We start from the raw sequence: 13365 nt of genomic DNA, 5'->3' as shown, positions 1-13365 counted from the left end.
GTTTTGGATTAGGAGATAAATTCTGAAAAATGTATATTAATATTCTAAAATAAAAAGTTTATTTAAAGATGTATGCAGATTTCCAGTTTCGACTCTGACATGCAAGGAAATTAGAAGTCATCACTCGTAAGAAAAATCATGAAAAATAATCTGAAAATCAATGACTTATCTGGGGCTTATTGGAGAACTGAGGTTACAGGGCAAACCACCATGCAAAATCTGGAGAGATAGGCAAATATAAAGAATCATGGATAAAATAAGTTTTCTGCTTACAGGAGCAGGAGCTGCTGTAGCTACAGACTGGTAGGGACACTTAAATGTCACTTTGATGAACTGTGGGAGGCAGAACTAAACTAGTGTGAGAAGGAGAGACTTCTGAGGTCCACAGTCTTAGAGAGGGTCCCCACACTTTTCCTGGGTTTTACTTACGTTTTATCTCCAAATTCACTGAACTTGTCTTCTCCTCTGGTCAGTGCGCTGTTAAAATTATTCAATAAGTTATTAATTCAGATACTATATTTTGCTGTTCCATTGTCCTAAAATTTCCATTAGGGTATTTTTAATAGATTTTAAACTTCTGCAAAAATCATTCATTTTTCATTCATTTCCTCATTATTTCCCACTACCTTTAATATATATATATATATATTTTAACATCTTTCATGGAGTATAATTGCTTTACAATGGTGTGTTAGTTTCTGCTTTATAACAAAGTGTATCAGCTATACATATCCATATGTCCCCATATCTCCTCCCTCTTGCGTCTCCCTCCCACCCCCCCTATCCCACCCCTCCAGGCAGTCACAAAGCACCGAGCTGATCTCCCTGTGCTATGTGGCTGCTTCCCACTAGCTATCTGTTTTACATTTGGTAGTGTATATATGTCCATGCCACTCTCTCATTTCAACCCAGCTTACCCTTCCCCCTCCCCGTGTCCTCAAGTCCATTCTCTAGTAGGTCTGTGTCTTTATTCCCATCCTGCCCCTAGGTTTTCATGACCATTTTTTTTATAGATTCCATATATATGTGTTAGCATACAGTATTTGTTTTTCTCTTTCTGACTTACTTCACTCTGTATGACAGTCTCTGGGTCCATCAACCTCACTACAAATAACTCAGTTTCATTTCTTTTTATGGCTGAGTAATATTCCATTGTATATATGTGCCACACCTTCTTTATCCATTCATCTGTCAATGGACACTTAGGTTGCCTCCATGTCCTGGCTATTGTAAATAGAGCTGCAGTGAACATTGTGGTACACAACTCTTTTTGAATTATGGTTTTCTCAGGGTATATGCCCAGCAGTGGGATTGCTGGGTCATATGGTAGTTCTATTTTTAGTTTTTTAAGGAACCTCCATACTGTCCTCCATAGTGGCTGTATCAATTTACATTGCCACCAACAGAGCAAGAGGGTTCCCTTTTCTCAACACCCTCTCGAGCATTTGTTTGTAGATTTTATGATGATGGCCATTCTGACTGATGTGAGGTGATATCTCATTGTAGTTTTGATTTGCATTTCTCTAATGATTAATGTTGTGGAGCATTCTTTCATGTGTTTGTTGACAATCTGTATATCTTTGGAGAAATGTCTGTTTCAGTCTTCTGCCTATTTTTTGATTAGGTTGTTTGCTTTTTGGTATTGAGCTGCATGAGCTGCTTGCAAATTTTGGAAATTAATCCTTTTTCATGTGCTTGATTTGAAAATATTTTCTCCCATTCTGAGGATTGTCTTTTCATCTTCTTTATGGTTTCCTTTCCTGTGCAAAAGCTGTTGAGTTTCATTAGGTCAGATTTATTTATTTTTGTTTTTATTTCCATTTCTCTAGGACGTGAGTCAAAAAGGATCTTGCTGTGATTTATGTCATAGAGTGTTCTGCCTATGTTTTCCTCTAAGAGTTTGATGGTGTCTGGCCTTACATTTAGGTCTTTAATCCATTTTGAGGTTATTTTTGTGTATAGTGTTAGGGAGTGTTCTAATTTCATTCTTTTACATGTAGCTGTCCAGTTTTCCCAGCACCACTTCTTGAAGAGGCTGTCTTTTCTCCACTGTATATTCTTGCCTCCTTTATCAAAGATAAGGTGACCATATGTTCATGGGTTTATCTCTGGGCTTTCTATCCTGTTCCATTGATCTATATTTCTGTTTTTGTGCCAGGACCATACTGTCTTGATTACTGTAGCTATGTAGTATAGTCTGAGTCAGGAAGCCTGATTCCTCCAGCTCCGTTTTTCTTTCTCAAGATTGCTTTGGCTATTTAGGGTCTTTTGTGTTTTCATACAAATTGTGCAATTTTTTGTTCTAGTTCTGTGAAAAATGCCAGTGGTAGTTTGATAGGGATTGCATTGAATCTGTAGATTGCTTTGGGTAGTATTTTCATGTTCACAATGTTGATTCTTCCAAACCACGAACATGATATATCTCTCCATCTGTTTGTATCATCTTTAATTTTGTTCATCAGTGTCTTACAGTTTTCTTCATACACGTCTTTTGTCTGCTTAGGTAGATTTATTCCTAGGTATTTTGTTCTTTTTGTTGCAATGGTAAATGGGAGTGTTTCCTTAATTTCTCTTTCAGATTTTTCATCATTAGTTTATAGGAATGCAAGGATTTCTGTGCATTAATTTTGTATCCTGCTACTTTACCAGATTCATTGATTAGCTCTAGTAGTTTTCTGGTAGCATCTTTAGGATTCTCTATATATAGTATCATGTCATCTGCAAACAGTGACAGCTTTACTTCTTCTTTTCTGATTTGGATTCCTTTTATTTCTTTTTCTTCTCTGATTGCTGTGGCTAAAACTTCCAAAATAATGTTGAATAATAGTGGTGAGAGTGGGCAACCTTGTCTCATTCCTGATCTTAGTAGAAACGGTTTCAGTTTTTTATCATAGAGAACGATGTTGGCTGTGGGTTTGTCATATATGGCTTGTATTGTGTTAGGTAAGTCCCTCTATGCCTACTTTCTGGAGGGTTTTTATTATAAAGCGGTGTTGAATTTTGTTGAAAGCTTTTTCTGCATCTATTGAGATGATCATATGGTTTTTCTTCTTCAATTTGTTAATATGGTGTATCACATTGATTGATTTGCATATATTGAAGAATCCTTGCATTCCTGGGATAAGCCCCACTTGATCATGGTGTATGATCCTTTTAGCATGCTGTTGGATTCTGTTTGCCAGTGTTTTGTTGAGGATTTTTCATCTATGTTCATCAGTGATATTGGCCGGTGGTTTTCTTTCTTTGTGACACCTTTGTCTGGTTTTGGTTTCAGGGTGATGGTGGCCTCGTAGAATGAGTTTGGGAGTGTTCCTCCCTCTGCTATATTTTGGAAGAGTTTGAGAAGGATAGGTGTTAGCTCTTCTCTAAATGTTTGATAGAATTTGCCTGTGAAGCCCTCTGGTCCTGGCCTTTTGTTTGTTGGAAGATTTTTAGTCACAGTTTCAATTTCAGTGCTTGTGATTGGTCTGTTCATATTTTCTACTTCTTCCTGGTTCATTCTGGGAAGGTTGTGCTTTTCTAAGAATTTGTCCATTTCTTCCAGTTTGTCCATTTTATTGGCATATAGTTTCTTGTAGTAATCTCTCATGATGCTTTGCATTTCTGCAGTATCAGTTGTTACTTGTCCTTTTTCATTCCTAGTTCTATTGATTTGAGTCTTCTCCCTTTTTTTCTTGATGAGTCTGGCTAATGGTTTATCAATTTTGTTTATCTTCTCAAAGAACCAGCTTTTAGTTTTATTGATCTTTGCTATTGTTACTTTAATTTCTTTTTCATTTATTTCTGATCTGATATTTATGATTTCTTTCCTTCTGCCTACTTTGGGGTTTTTTGTTCTTCCTCTAATTGTTTCAGGTGTAAGGTTAAGTTGTTTATTTGAGATGTTTCTTGTTTCTTGAGGTAGGCTTGTATTGCTATAAACTTCTCTCCTTGAATTGCTTTTGCTGCATCCCATAGGTTTTGGGTCGTCGTGTTTTCATTGTCATTTGTTTCTAGGTATTTTTTAATTTCCTCTTTGATTTTTTCAGTGATCTCTTGGTTATTAAGTAGTGTATTGTTTATCCTCCATGTGTTTGTATTTTTTATTGATTTTTTTCCTGTAATTGATATCTAGTCCCATAGCATTGTGGTCAGAAAATATACTTGATACGATTTCAATTTTCTTAAATTTACTAAGGCTTGATTTGTGATCCAAGATATGATCTATCCTGGAGAATGTTCCATGAGCACTTGAGAAGAAAGTGTATTCTGTTGTTTTTGGATGGAATGTCCTATAAATATCAGTTAAGTCCATCTTGTTTAATGTATCATTTAAAGCTTGTGTTTCCTTATTTATTTTCATTTTGGATGATCTGTCTATTGGTTAAAGTGGGGTGTTAAAGTCCCCTATTATGATTATGTTACTGTCGATTTCCCCTTTTATGGCTGTTAGTATTTGCTTTATGTATTGAGGTGCTCCTCTGTTGGGTGCATAAATATTTAAAATTTTTATATCTTCTTCTTAGATTGATTCCTTGATCATTATGTAGTGTCCTTCTTTGTCTCTTGTAATAGTCTTTATTTTAAAGTCTATTTTGTCTGATATGAGAATTGCTACTCCAGCTTTCTTGTGATTTCCATTTGCATGGAATATCTTTTTCCATCCCCTCACTTTCAGACTGTATGTGTCCCTAGGTCTGAAGTGGGTCTCTTGTAGACAGCATATATACGGTTCTTGTTTTTGTATCCATTCAGCCAGTCTATGTCTTTTGATTGTAGCCTATAATCCGTTTACATTTAAGGTAATTATCGATATGTATGTTCCTATTACCATTTTCTTAATTGTTTTGGGTTTGTTATTGTAGGTTCTTTCCTTCTCTTGTGTTTCCTGCCTAGAGAAGTTCCTCTAGCATTTGTTGTAGAGCTGGTTTGGTGGTGCTGAATTCTCTTAACTTTTGCTTTTATGTAAAGGTTTAATTTCTCCGTTGAATCTGAATGAGATCCTTGCTGGGTAGAGTAATCTTGGTTGTAGGTTTTTCCCTTTCATCACTTAAAATGTGTCCTGCCACTCCCTTCTGGCTTGCAGAGTCTCTGCTGAATGATCAGCTGTTAACCTTATGGGGATTCCCTTGTATGTTACTTGTTGTTTTTGCCTTGCTGCTTTTAATATTTTGTCTTTGTATTTAATTTTTGATAGTTTGATTAATATGTGCCTTGGCGTGTTTCTCCTTGGATTTATCCTGTATGGGACTCAATGTGCTTCTGGGACTTGATTAACTATTTCCTTTTTCAACTATAATCTCTTCAAATATTTTCTCAGGCCCTTTCTTTTTCTCCTCTTCTTCTGGGACCCCTATAATTCGAATGTTGGTGCATTTAATGTTGTCCCAGAGGTCTCTGAGACTGTCCTCAATTCTTTTCATTCTTTTTTGTTTATTCTGCTCTGTGGTAGTTATTTCGACTATTTTATCTTCCAGGTCACTTGTCCATTCTTCTGCTTCAGTTATTCTGCTATTGATTCCTTCTAGAGAATTTTTAATTTCATTTATTGTGTTGTTCATCATTGTTTGTTTGCTCTTTAGTTCTTCTAGGTCCTTGTTAAATTTTTCTTGTATTTTCTCCATTCTATTTCCAAGATTTTGGATCATCTTTATTATCATTATTCTGAATTCCTTTTTAGGTAGACTGCCTTTTTCCTCTTCATTTGTTTGGTCTGGTGGGTTTTTACCTTGCTCCTTCATCTGCTGTGTGTTTCTCTGTCTTCTCATTTTGCTTAACTTACTGTGTTTGGGGTCTCCTTTTCACAGGTTGCAGGTTCGTACTTCCCGTTGTTTTTGGTGTCTGCCCCTAGTGGATAAGGTTGGTTCAGTGGGTTGTGTAGGCTTCCTGGTGTAGGGGACTGGTGCCTGTGTTTTGGTGGATGAGGCTGGATGTTGTGTTTCTGGTGGGGAGGTCTGCATCCAGTGGTGTGTTTTGGGGTGTGTGTGACCTTATTATTATTTTAGGCAGCCTTTCGCTAGTGGGTGGGGTTGTGTTCCTGTCTTGCTAGTTGTTTGGCATGGGGTGTCCAACACTGTATCTTGCCGGTCATTGAGCGGAGCTGGGTCTTGGCATTGAGATAGAGATCTCTGGGAGATTTTTGCCATTTGATATTACGTGGAGCTGGGAGATCTCTGGTGGTCCCATGTCCTGAACTCAGCTCTCCCACCTCAGAGGCATAGGCCTGATGCCTGCCCAGAGCACCAAGACCCTGTCATTCACATGGCTCAGAATAAAAGGGAGGACAAAAGAAAGAAAGAAAGAAAAAATAAATAAATAGAATAAAATAAAGATATTAAATTAAAAAATAAAAAATAATTAAATTTTAAGTAATAAAAAGAAAAAACGATAGAAGAGAGGAACCAAACCAAAAAACAAATCCACCAATGATACCAAGCACTAAAAACTGTACTAAGAAAACCCCAAAAAACGGACAGACAGAACCCTAGGACAAATGGTAAAAGCACAGCTATACAGACAAAAATCACATGCAGAAGCATACACACACACACTCACAAAAAGAGAAAAAGGAAAAATATATGTATATCATTGCTCCCAAAGTCCACTGTCTCAATTTGGGATGATTCTTTGTCTATTCAGTTATTCCATTGATGCAGGGTACATCAAGTTGACTGTGGAGATTTAATCCGCTGCTCCTGAGGCTGCTGGGAGAGATTTCCCTTTCTCTTCTTTGTTCGCACAGCTCCTGGGGTTCAGCTTTGGATGTGGCCCCACTTGTGCGTGTAGGTCGCCTGAGGGCGTGTGTTCTTTGCTCAGACAGGACGGGGTTAAAGGAGCAGCTGTTTCGGGGGCTCTGGCTCACAAAGGCTGGGGGGAGGGAGGGGTACGGATGTGGGGTGATCCTGCGGCGGCAGAGGCCGGCGTGACGTTGCACCAGCCTGCGGCATGCCTTACGTTCTCCTGGGGAAGTTGTCCCTGGATCACAGAATGCTGGCAGTGGCGGGCTGCACAGGATCCTGGGAGGGGAGGTGTGGACAGTGACCTCTGTGTGCACACAGGCTTCTTGGTGGCTGCAGCAGCAGCCTTAGCGTCCCATTTCCGTCTCTGGGGTCCGTGCTGATAGCCGCAGTTCATGCCCATCTGTCGAGCTCCTTTAAGCTGCACCCTTAATCCCCTCTCCTCAAGCACCATGAAACAAAGAGGGAAGAAAAAGTCTCTTGACTCTTCGGCAGTTCCAGACCTTTTCCCAGACTCCCGCCCGGCTAGCCATGGCGCACTAGCCCCTTCAGGCTGTCTTCACACCGCCAGCCCCAGTCCTCTCCCTGGGATCCGACCTCCTGAAGCCCGAGCCTCAGCTCCCAGCCCCCGCCCACCCCGGCGGGTGAGCAGACAAGCCTCTCGGGCTGGTGAGTGCTAGTCGGCACCGGTCCTCTGTGCGGGAATCTCTCCGCTTTGCCCTCCACACCCCTGTTGCTGTGCTCTCCTCTGTGGCTCCGAAGCTTCCCCCCTCCGCCACCCGTTGTCTCCGCCCGTGAAGGGGCTTCGAGTGTGTGGAAACCTTTCCTCCTTAACGGCTCCCTCCCACTGGTGCAGGTCCCGTCCCTATTCTTTTGTCTCTGTTTTTTCTTTTTTCTTTTGCCCTACCCAGGTACGTGGGGAGTTTCTTGACTTTTGGGAGGTCTGAGTTCTTCTGCCAGCGTTCAGTAGGTGTTCTGTAGGTGTTGTTCCCCATGTAGATGTATTTCTGATGTATTTGTGGGGTGGAAGGTGATCTCCATGGCTTACTCTTCCGCCATGTTGAAAGTTTCTCTCCCCCTTTATTATATTAATCACAGTAATTCTGAAGTCTTTTTCTGCAACTCCATTTCCTTAATTATATCTGGGTTTGGACCTATTGACTATTTTACATCTCAAATATATGTGACTACCTGTTGTTTCTGTTGTTGTTTTTGCTTGTTTCGTAATTTTTAATTTTATGTTAAACGGTGTGAATTCTTGTATGTGGGAGTTCTTGATTATATTATACTCTTCTAGATTTTGTCATATTTTGCTCTGGCAAGCAGTAAATTACCAGCACCTACTTTGAATGACTTAATTTAAGGACATGTAGCCCTGATCTATGCTGGTTATACTCTTTTTTTTTTTTTTTTTTTTAAGAACTCAGCTTTTTATTGAACGTGCTACTAAAGAGGTTTAGTCAAAAAGACCAAAGCCCATGTCATCATCAGACTCTTCAGATTCTTCTTTCTTTGCTTCCACTTTCTTCTCCTCAGCTGGGGCAGCAGTGGTGGAGGGGGCAGGACCTCCTGCTGGTGTAGCACCAGGTGCTGGGGCAGGTCCACCTGCCCCCACATTGCAGATGAGGCTCCCGATGTTGACATTGGCCAAAGCCTTTGCAAACAAGCCTGGCCAGAAAGGTTCAACATTTACACCGGCTGCTTTAATGAGGGCATTGATCTTATCCTCCGTGACCGTCACCTCATCGTCGTGCAGGATGAGGGCCGAGTAGATGCAGGCGAGCTCCGAGACGGAGGCCATGGTGCGGGAGAAGGCTAGGCAGGGTCTGCCGGGCGCGGTGCTAGTCGCCGGATGAAGTGAGGGCCTCACCCCAACGCGGCCTTAGCTTCCTCGGAAGGACCAAGCACCTTAGCGGAAGCTGAGGAAAAGGACTGGTTATACTCTTAATCCTAGTTTTTTGTCCTCACTTGTAAGGCTGACCTTCCTAGACTAAAAGCCCTGTTTGTGACGGACTTCTCTTCTAGGGGGCCCAAAATCCAGTCTGTGCAGCTTCTAAAATCTCTACCCAACCTTTCAGTATCCCAACAGGTATTCTCTGGTATATCTCCCAGTGCTTCATAATAAACATGCAAACCTTATGTACTGGCCAACGACCAGAGGTAAATTTTTTTTTAATAAATTTATTTATTTATTTTTGGCTACATTGGGTCTTCGATGCTGTGCACGGGCTTTATCTACTTGCGGCAAGCGGGGCTACTCTTCGTTGCGGTGCATGGGCTTCTCATTGCTGTGGCTTCTCTTGCTGCGGCTCTAGGCACGTAGGCTTCAGTAGTTGTAGCACACTGGCTCTGTAGTTGCGGCTTGAGGGCTCTAGAGTGTAGGCTCAGTAGTTGTGGTGCACGGGCTTAGTTGCTCCGCGGCATGTGGTATCTTCCCGGACCAGGGCTGAAATCCCTGTTGCCTGCATTGGCAGGTGTATTCTTAACCACTGTGCCCCCAGGGAAGTCCCAGAGGGAAATTTTAATGCATATTTTTGGCCTCCTTGTGTTGGCCTCTTTCTCTTTAGTATTCTGACCCTCAAATCCCAACTGACTATGTAACCCTGAACTGTGATCTTTGTTTTCTTCACCCAGTGAGACTGTACTCTCTGATTGGGCTCTATTTTCCTGGCTAGCAACAGTTTGGAAAATGCCTCAGTAAGAAAGCCAGTGAGTGAGTGCAGGGCTCACCTCATCTTCCTCACTTATCTCAAGGATCATAGATAGCCCTGGGTCGTAGCTTTTCAGTGTCTAAAAATTGTTGTTTTTTAAATTTAGAATTTTTTTCCAGTTTTTATTGTATTCACAATGGGAGTTCAAATCTGTTCCTAGCTACTCTGCGGTAGCCAAAACCAGTCATTAAAATTTAAAAACGAATCTCTTACAAGAGAAAACATATTTTTATTTTAATACGTATTTTCAATCAGATAACATAACATTTTAGCTATGTTTGAAATTTTGTATTTTAGTCTACAACCTTTTTCTCCCTAAAGACTGTAAGATGTAATGGAATAGAGAACAAGAACTCAAATGTTAAATGATAATGCAGAATGTCTGTTTCCTCTGAAATATAAAATAATTACAAGAAAATGTCATTTTAAAACTAGGTCTTCTTGGGACTTCCCTGGTAGTCCAGTGGTTAAGACTCCATGCTTCCTTGGGCTTCCCTGGTGGCGCAGTGGTTGAGAGTCCGCCTGCCGATGCAGGGGACACGGGTTCGTGCCCCGGTGCAGGAAAATCCCACATGCTGCGGAGCGGCTGGGCCCGTGAGCCACGGCCGCTGAGCCTGCGCGTCCGGAGCCTGTTGTGCTCTGCAACAGGAGAGGCCACAACAGTGAGAGGCCCGCGTAACGCAAAAAAAAAAAAAAAAAAGACTCCATGCTTCCAATGAAGGGGGCGCAGGTTTGATCCCTGGTTGGGGAACTAAGATCCCACATGCTGGGTGGCATGGCCAAAAAACAAAAAAACAAAAAACAAAAAAACCAGGTCTTCTTATTAAAGATTAATTCTATGTGGTGAATGGTTGGCCCCAAACCATCAAAGTTCTTGAGAAGATAAATGACTGTTTAAGGTAGTCAGGGGCCTAGGAGGAAAAAAAGTGATAAATTCAAATTGGGTATTTTGAGGAGTGTTTAATAAAATGACTGTTTTTTAAAACTATGTGGACAAAGAATAGGGAAACCACAAGAAGTAGTGCTGTACCTTGAGACTAGTGAATCATGGCACTAATACCACCCTTAGAACAGAAGGAGCAAAAAAACAGAAAGGTCTGTTTTGAGAGGAATTCCTTGATAGGAGTGGAGATCTTTAGTCAAGGGGCTTGCCAACCCATTTCACCCCACAGGAAGAAAGTCGAAGAAAAAACACATTCAGACTTCATTTTCCTCCTTTCCTCTAACCTCCTTCTGGGGCTTACCCAATTGAATAGAGTGTCAGAGGACAAGGGAACTTGTTAATGTAATCCGCACAAGTTCAGTCTTCCAGAATACAGAGTAGGGTGGAGATAATAAATAAGGAGTTATCTCTAGTTGGGCAAAGACTGTCCGGCATACCAATGACAGTTTTTTTTCCCTTAATAATAATTTCAGCTTGGACTTATTATTTTCTCAAATGAGATAATAAACTTACAACACACAGGTGTAATATTTGTTACACCTCAGTTAAGTAATTAAAGTGAAGTTTAATTTGGAAATATATTAATTATTTAAGAATTTATTAATTACTCATTGAACTAAACCACTTTATAAATTGAAAATGAGAATTACTATTTGCCCTATCTTGACTTTCTAGCTGATTCAAAGGCAAAGTTGTGAAGAAAGTTAATTAAATCTGCCTTCTCCTTACTTTTGAACTCTTTCCACTTTTCCCTTTTATTAGAATCTCAGAGGTTTGAGGCCTGAGCACAGTGGGTCTCTTCCATTATAATCTACTCAGAGTCTTAATACCTCAGAAGACTTCCTATCCTATGAGATCACTTAAAATACAGAGTTACTTTCACAATACAAGTAATCTATACAGAATATTTTGTATTTAAGAAGAAGATTTCACAGGAGGACAAATCCTTAGAGCCAAGGAACCCACTTTAGTGGAGATTAAATTGTTCTCCAAAGCAATGATAATTTGAGTGTTGAGACATCGTATTAAAAAATAAACCACTCAGTGATTCTTCTGATTATGTGAAAAGTTCCAGTTTTTTTTGTAGCCTTAAGACTTCTCAAACAGTTTCTGATTTCCCCCTTTAAATAAGGAGAGAGCATTCCACAAGTTCAGAATCATCAGGGTCATAGCCATTACCAAATGGAATCTATTAATTCATAAAGTTGTTTTGTTTTCCTTGTATTAATTTCTTTACAATTACAGTCTATTAAGAGCAAATGCTACCTGTTTAAAATGTATTGAACTGATATCTTTTCTTTCTTATATAGATTTAAGTAAAATAAATCACTTTAAAGAAAATTATTAAGTGAATAATAGTATAGGCAGAATGAATATATATGGCAAACCTTATCAAGGTGATAATGAATGACTATGGTTTCAGGAAAATGGACAAGGTCTTCATTTTTGTTCTCTGTTGACTTCTCAAGTCTTTGAACAAAGTGTGGTACATAGTAGATAATCAAAAAATATTTGAGTGACTGAATCTTTAATTGGAATTTAAGACAGAGTAGCAAGTAGGAGTGTCCTTGGAGAGACATTCTCAAGCTATATCATATAGGCCAATCTATATTTTGTCTACCCAAGAGACTGATCCTGCTGTTAAGAATGTATTGCTTATCTTCAAAATCTGTCACATTATATAATTAAAAATTTTTTGAAATATAGCAAATTTGAAATTTGAGCTACTGTTGAGGACTTTTGAATACTTTCGAAGCTTAACAAGTAATGTCTTAACCGACTAGGTATATATCAGAGTAACAAAATATGAATTTCTTTATGTTAAAAAATAATGTCCTTAAATTATTTTATGTCCTTATAAATTACTTTGATCATTTGATTATTTATAAGGTAAATCACTACATATTTCCATTACAGCTAAAATTTTATTACTAAACCACAAAAATAAGGCTGTTGACTACAAAATTTAATTTTATTTCTTGTGGTCATAAAATGATATGAAAATTAACTGCGTGAGAGATGCTTGTTTTATCTTTAATTAGGCATAAAAACATCTTTAAACGAGGAAGACAAAAGCCGTTATAGGTCATTAAAGAGCAATGAATTTTCAGGGCTTTATGTAAATTTATCTGTTAAAGAATTTTTTTAAAAAGAAAAAAACAAATGGCAAAAATATAGCCTATATTGTAAATATATATTTTACTGAGGATGCTATCAATGGAAGAATGGTTAAAACAGTTCTGTCTTTTCCTTTTACTCCCTGTTTGATACAGCTAACATTTTACCAGTGGTTTGATGAGTTGAACTCTCTCTAGTAAGTGATATTAAATATGAGATCTTTCTTGCAGCATTAATGAGAAATTAACTTTTGATTATGTTAGGCTACTTAGATTTTACTGTGGTTCCTTCCTACAGCATTGCTAAGTCTATTTTGACTAATATAGTATATGTAATATAATCTAACGTATTATAATAGTTATAGTAAAAGGCTTGGCCCAAAAGAAACCTCATATCCATTAATATTCACTTACAATTCTTCCCTCCCCTTGGCCCCTGGCAACCACTAATCTACTTTCTGGCTCTATGGATTTGCTTATTCTGGACATTTCACATGAATAGAATTATACAATATGTGTCTGTTTGCGAATGACTTATTTCACTGAGAATAGTGTTTTCAAGGTTCATTCATGTTGTACTTCATTCCTCTTAAAGCTGAATAATATTCCATTTTATGCATATATTACATTTTGTCTATCCATTTATTAATTGATGGACATTCGGGTTGTTTCTAGCTTTCGATTATTACGAATAATGCTGTGAACATCTGTGTACAGTTTTTTGTGAATATATATTTTCAATTCTTTTGCGTCTTTACTGAAAAGGGGGATAGCTGGGTAATATAACTCTAGGTTTAATTATTGAAAAAATGAAACTGTTTCCAAAGTATCTGCACCATTTTTCATCCCCACCAGCAATGTATGAAAATTCCTATATT

General features: G+C 38.9%; 2 protein-coding genes across 2 annotated transcripts in view; both read right to left on the bottom strand.

Annotated features, from left to right (window-relative positions):
• Positions 1 to 8122: 8122 nt before the first annotated feature.
• Positions 8123 to 8640, bottom strand: LOC132496075 (large ribosomal subunit protein P1). Its single transcript, XM_060108260.1, has one exon. It carries the CDS (start codon positions 8515 to 8517, stop codon positions 8173 to 8175), a length of 345 nt encoding a protein of 114 aa, XP_059964243.1. The 5' UTR covers positions 8518 to 8640; the 3' UTR covers positions 8123 to 8172.
• The window catches only part of VWDE (von Willebrand factor D and EGF domains), a 50249-nt gene continuing 45466 nt past the window's right edge, over positions 8583 to 13365 (bottom strand). The window contains 1 exon segment of the mRNA XM_060107707.1: positions 8583 to 8635. Within this exon segment, the coding sequence (XP_059963690.1) occupies positions 8583 to 8635 (53 nt within the window).

Source organism: Mesoplodon densirostris, chromosome 9, assembly GCF_025265405.1.
Source record: "Mesoplodon densirostris isolate mMesDen1 chromosome 9, mMesDen1 primary haplotype, whole genome shotgun sequence".
In the NCBI taxonomy this organism is placed as follows: Eukaryota; Metazoa; Chordata; class Mammalia; order Artiodactyla; family Ziphiidae; genus Mesoplodon; species Mesoplodon densirostris.
The sequence above is the reverse complement of the archived record's forward strand: the minus strand, read 5'-3'. Positions and strand labels throughout refer to the sequence as shown.

Excerpts from the sequence above, each read along its gene's own strand:
- LOC132496075 (XM_060108260.1), bottom strand. The coding sequence starts at position 8,517 with ATGGCCTCCGTCTCGGAGCTCGCCTGCATCTACTCGGCCCTCATCCTG.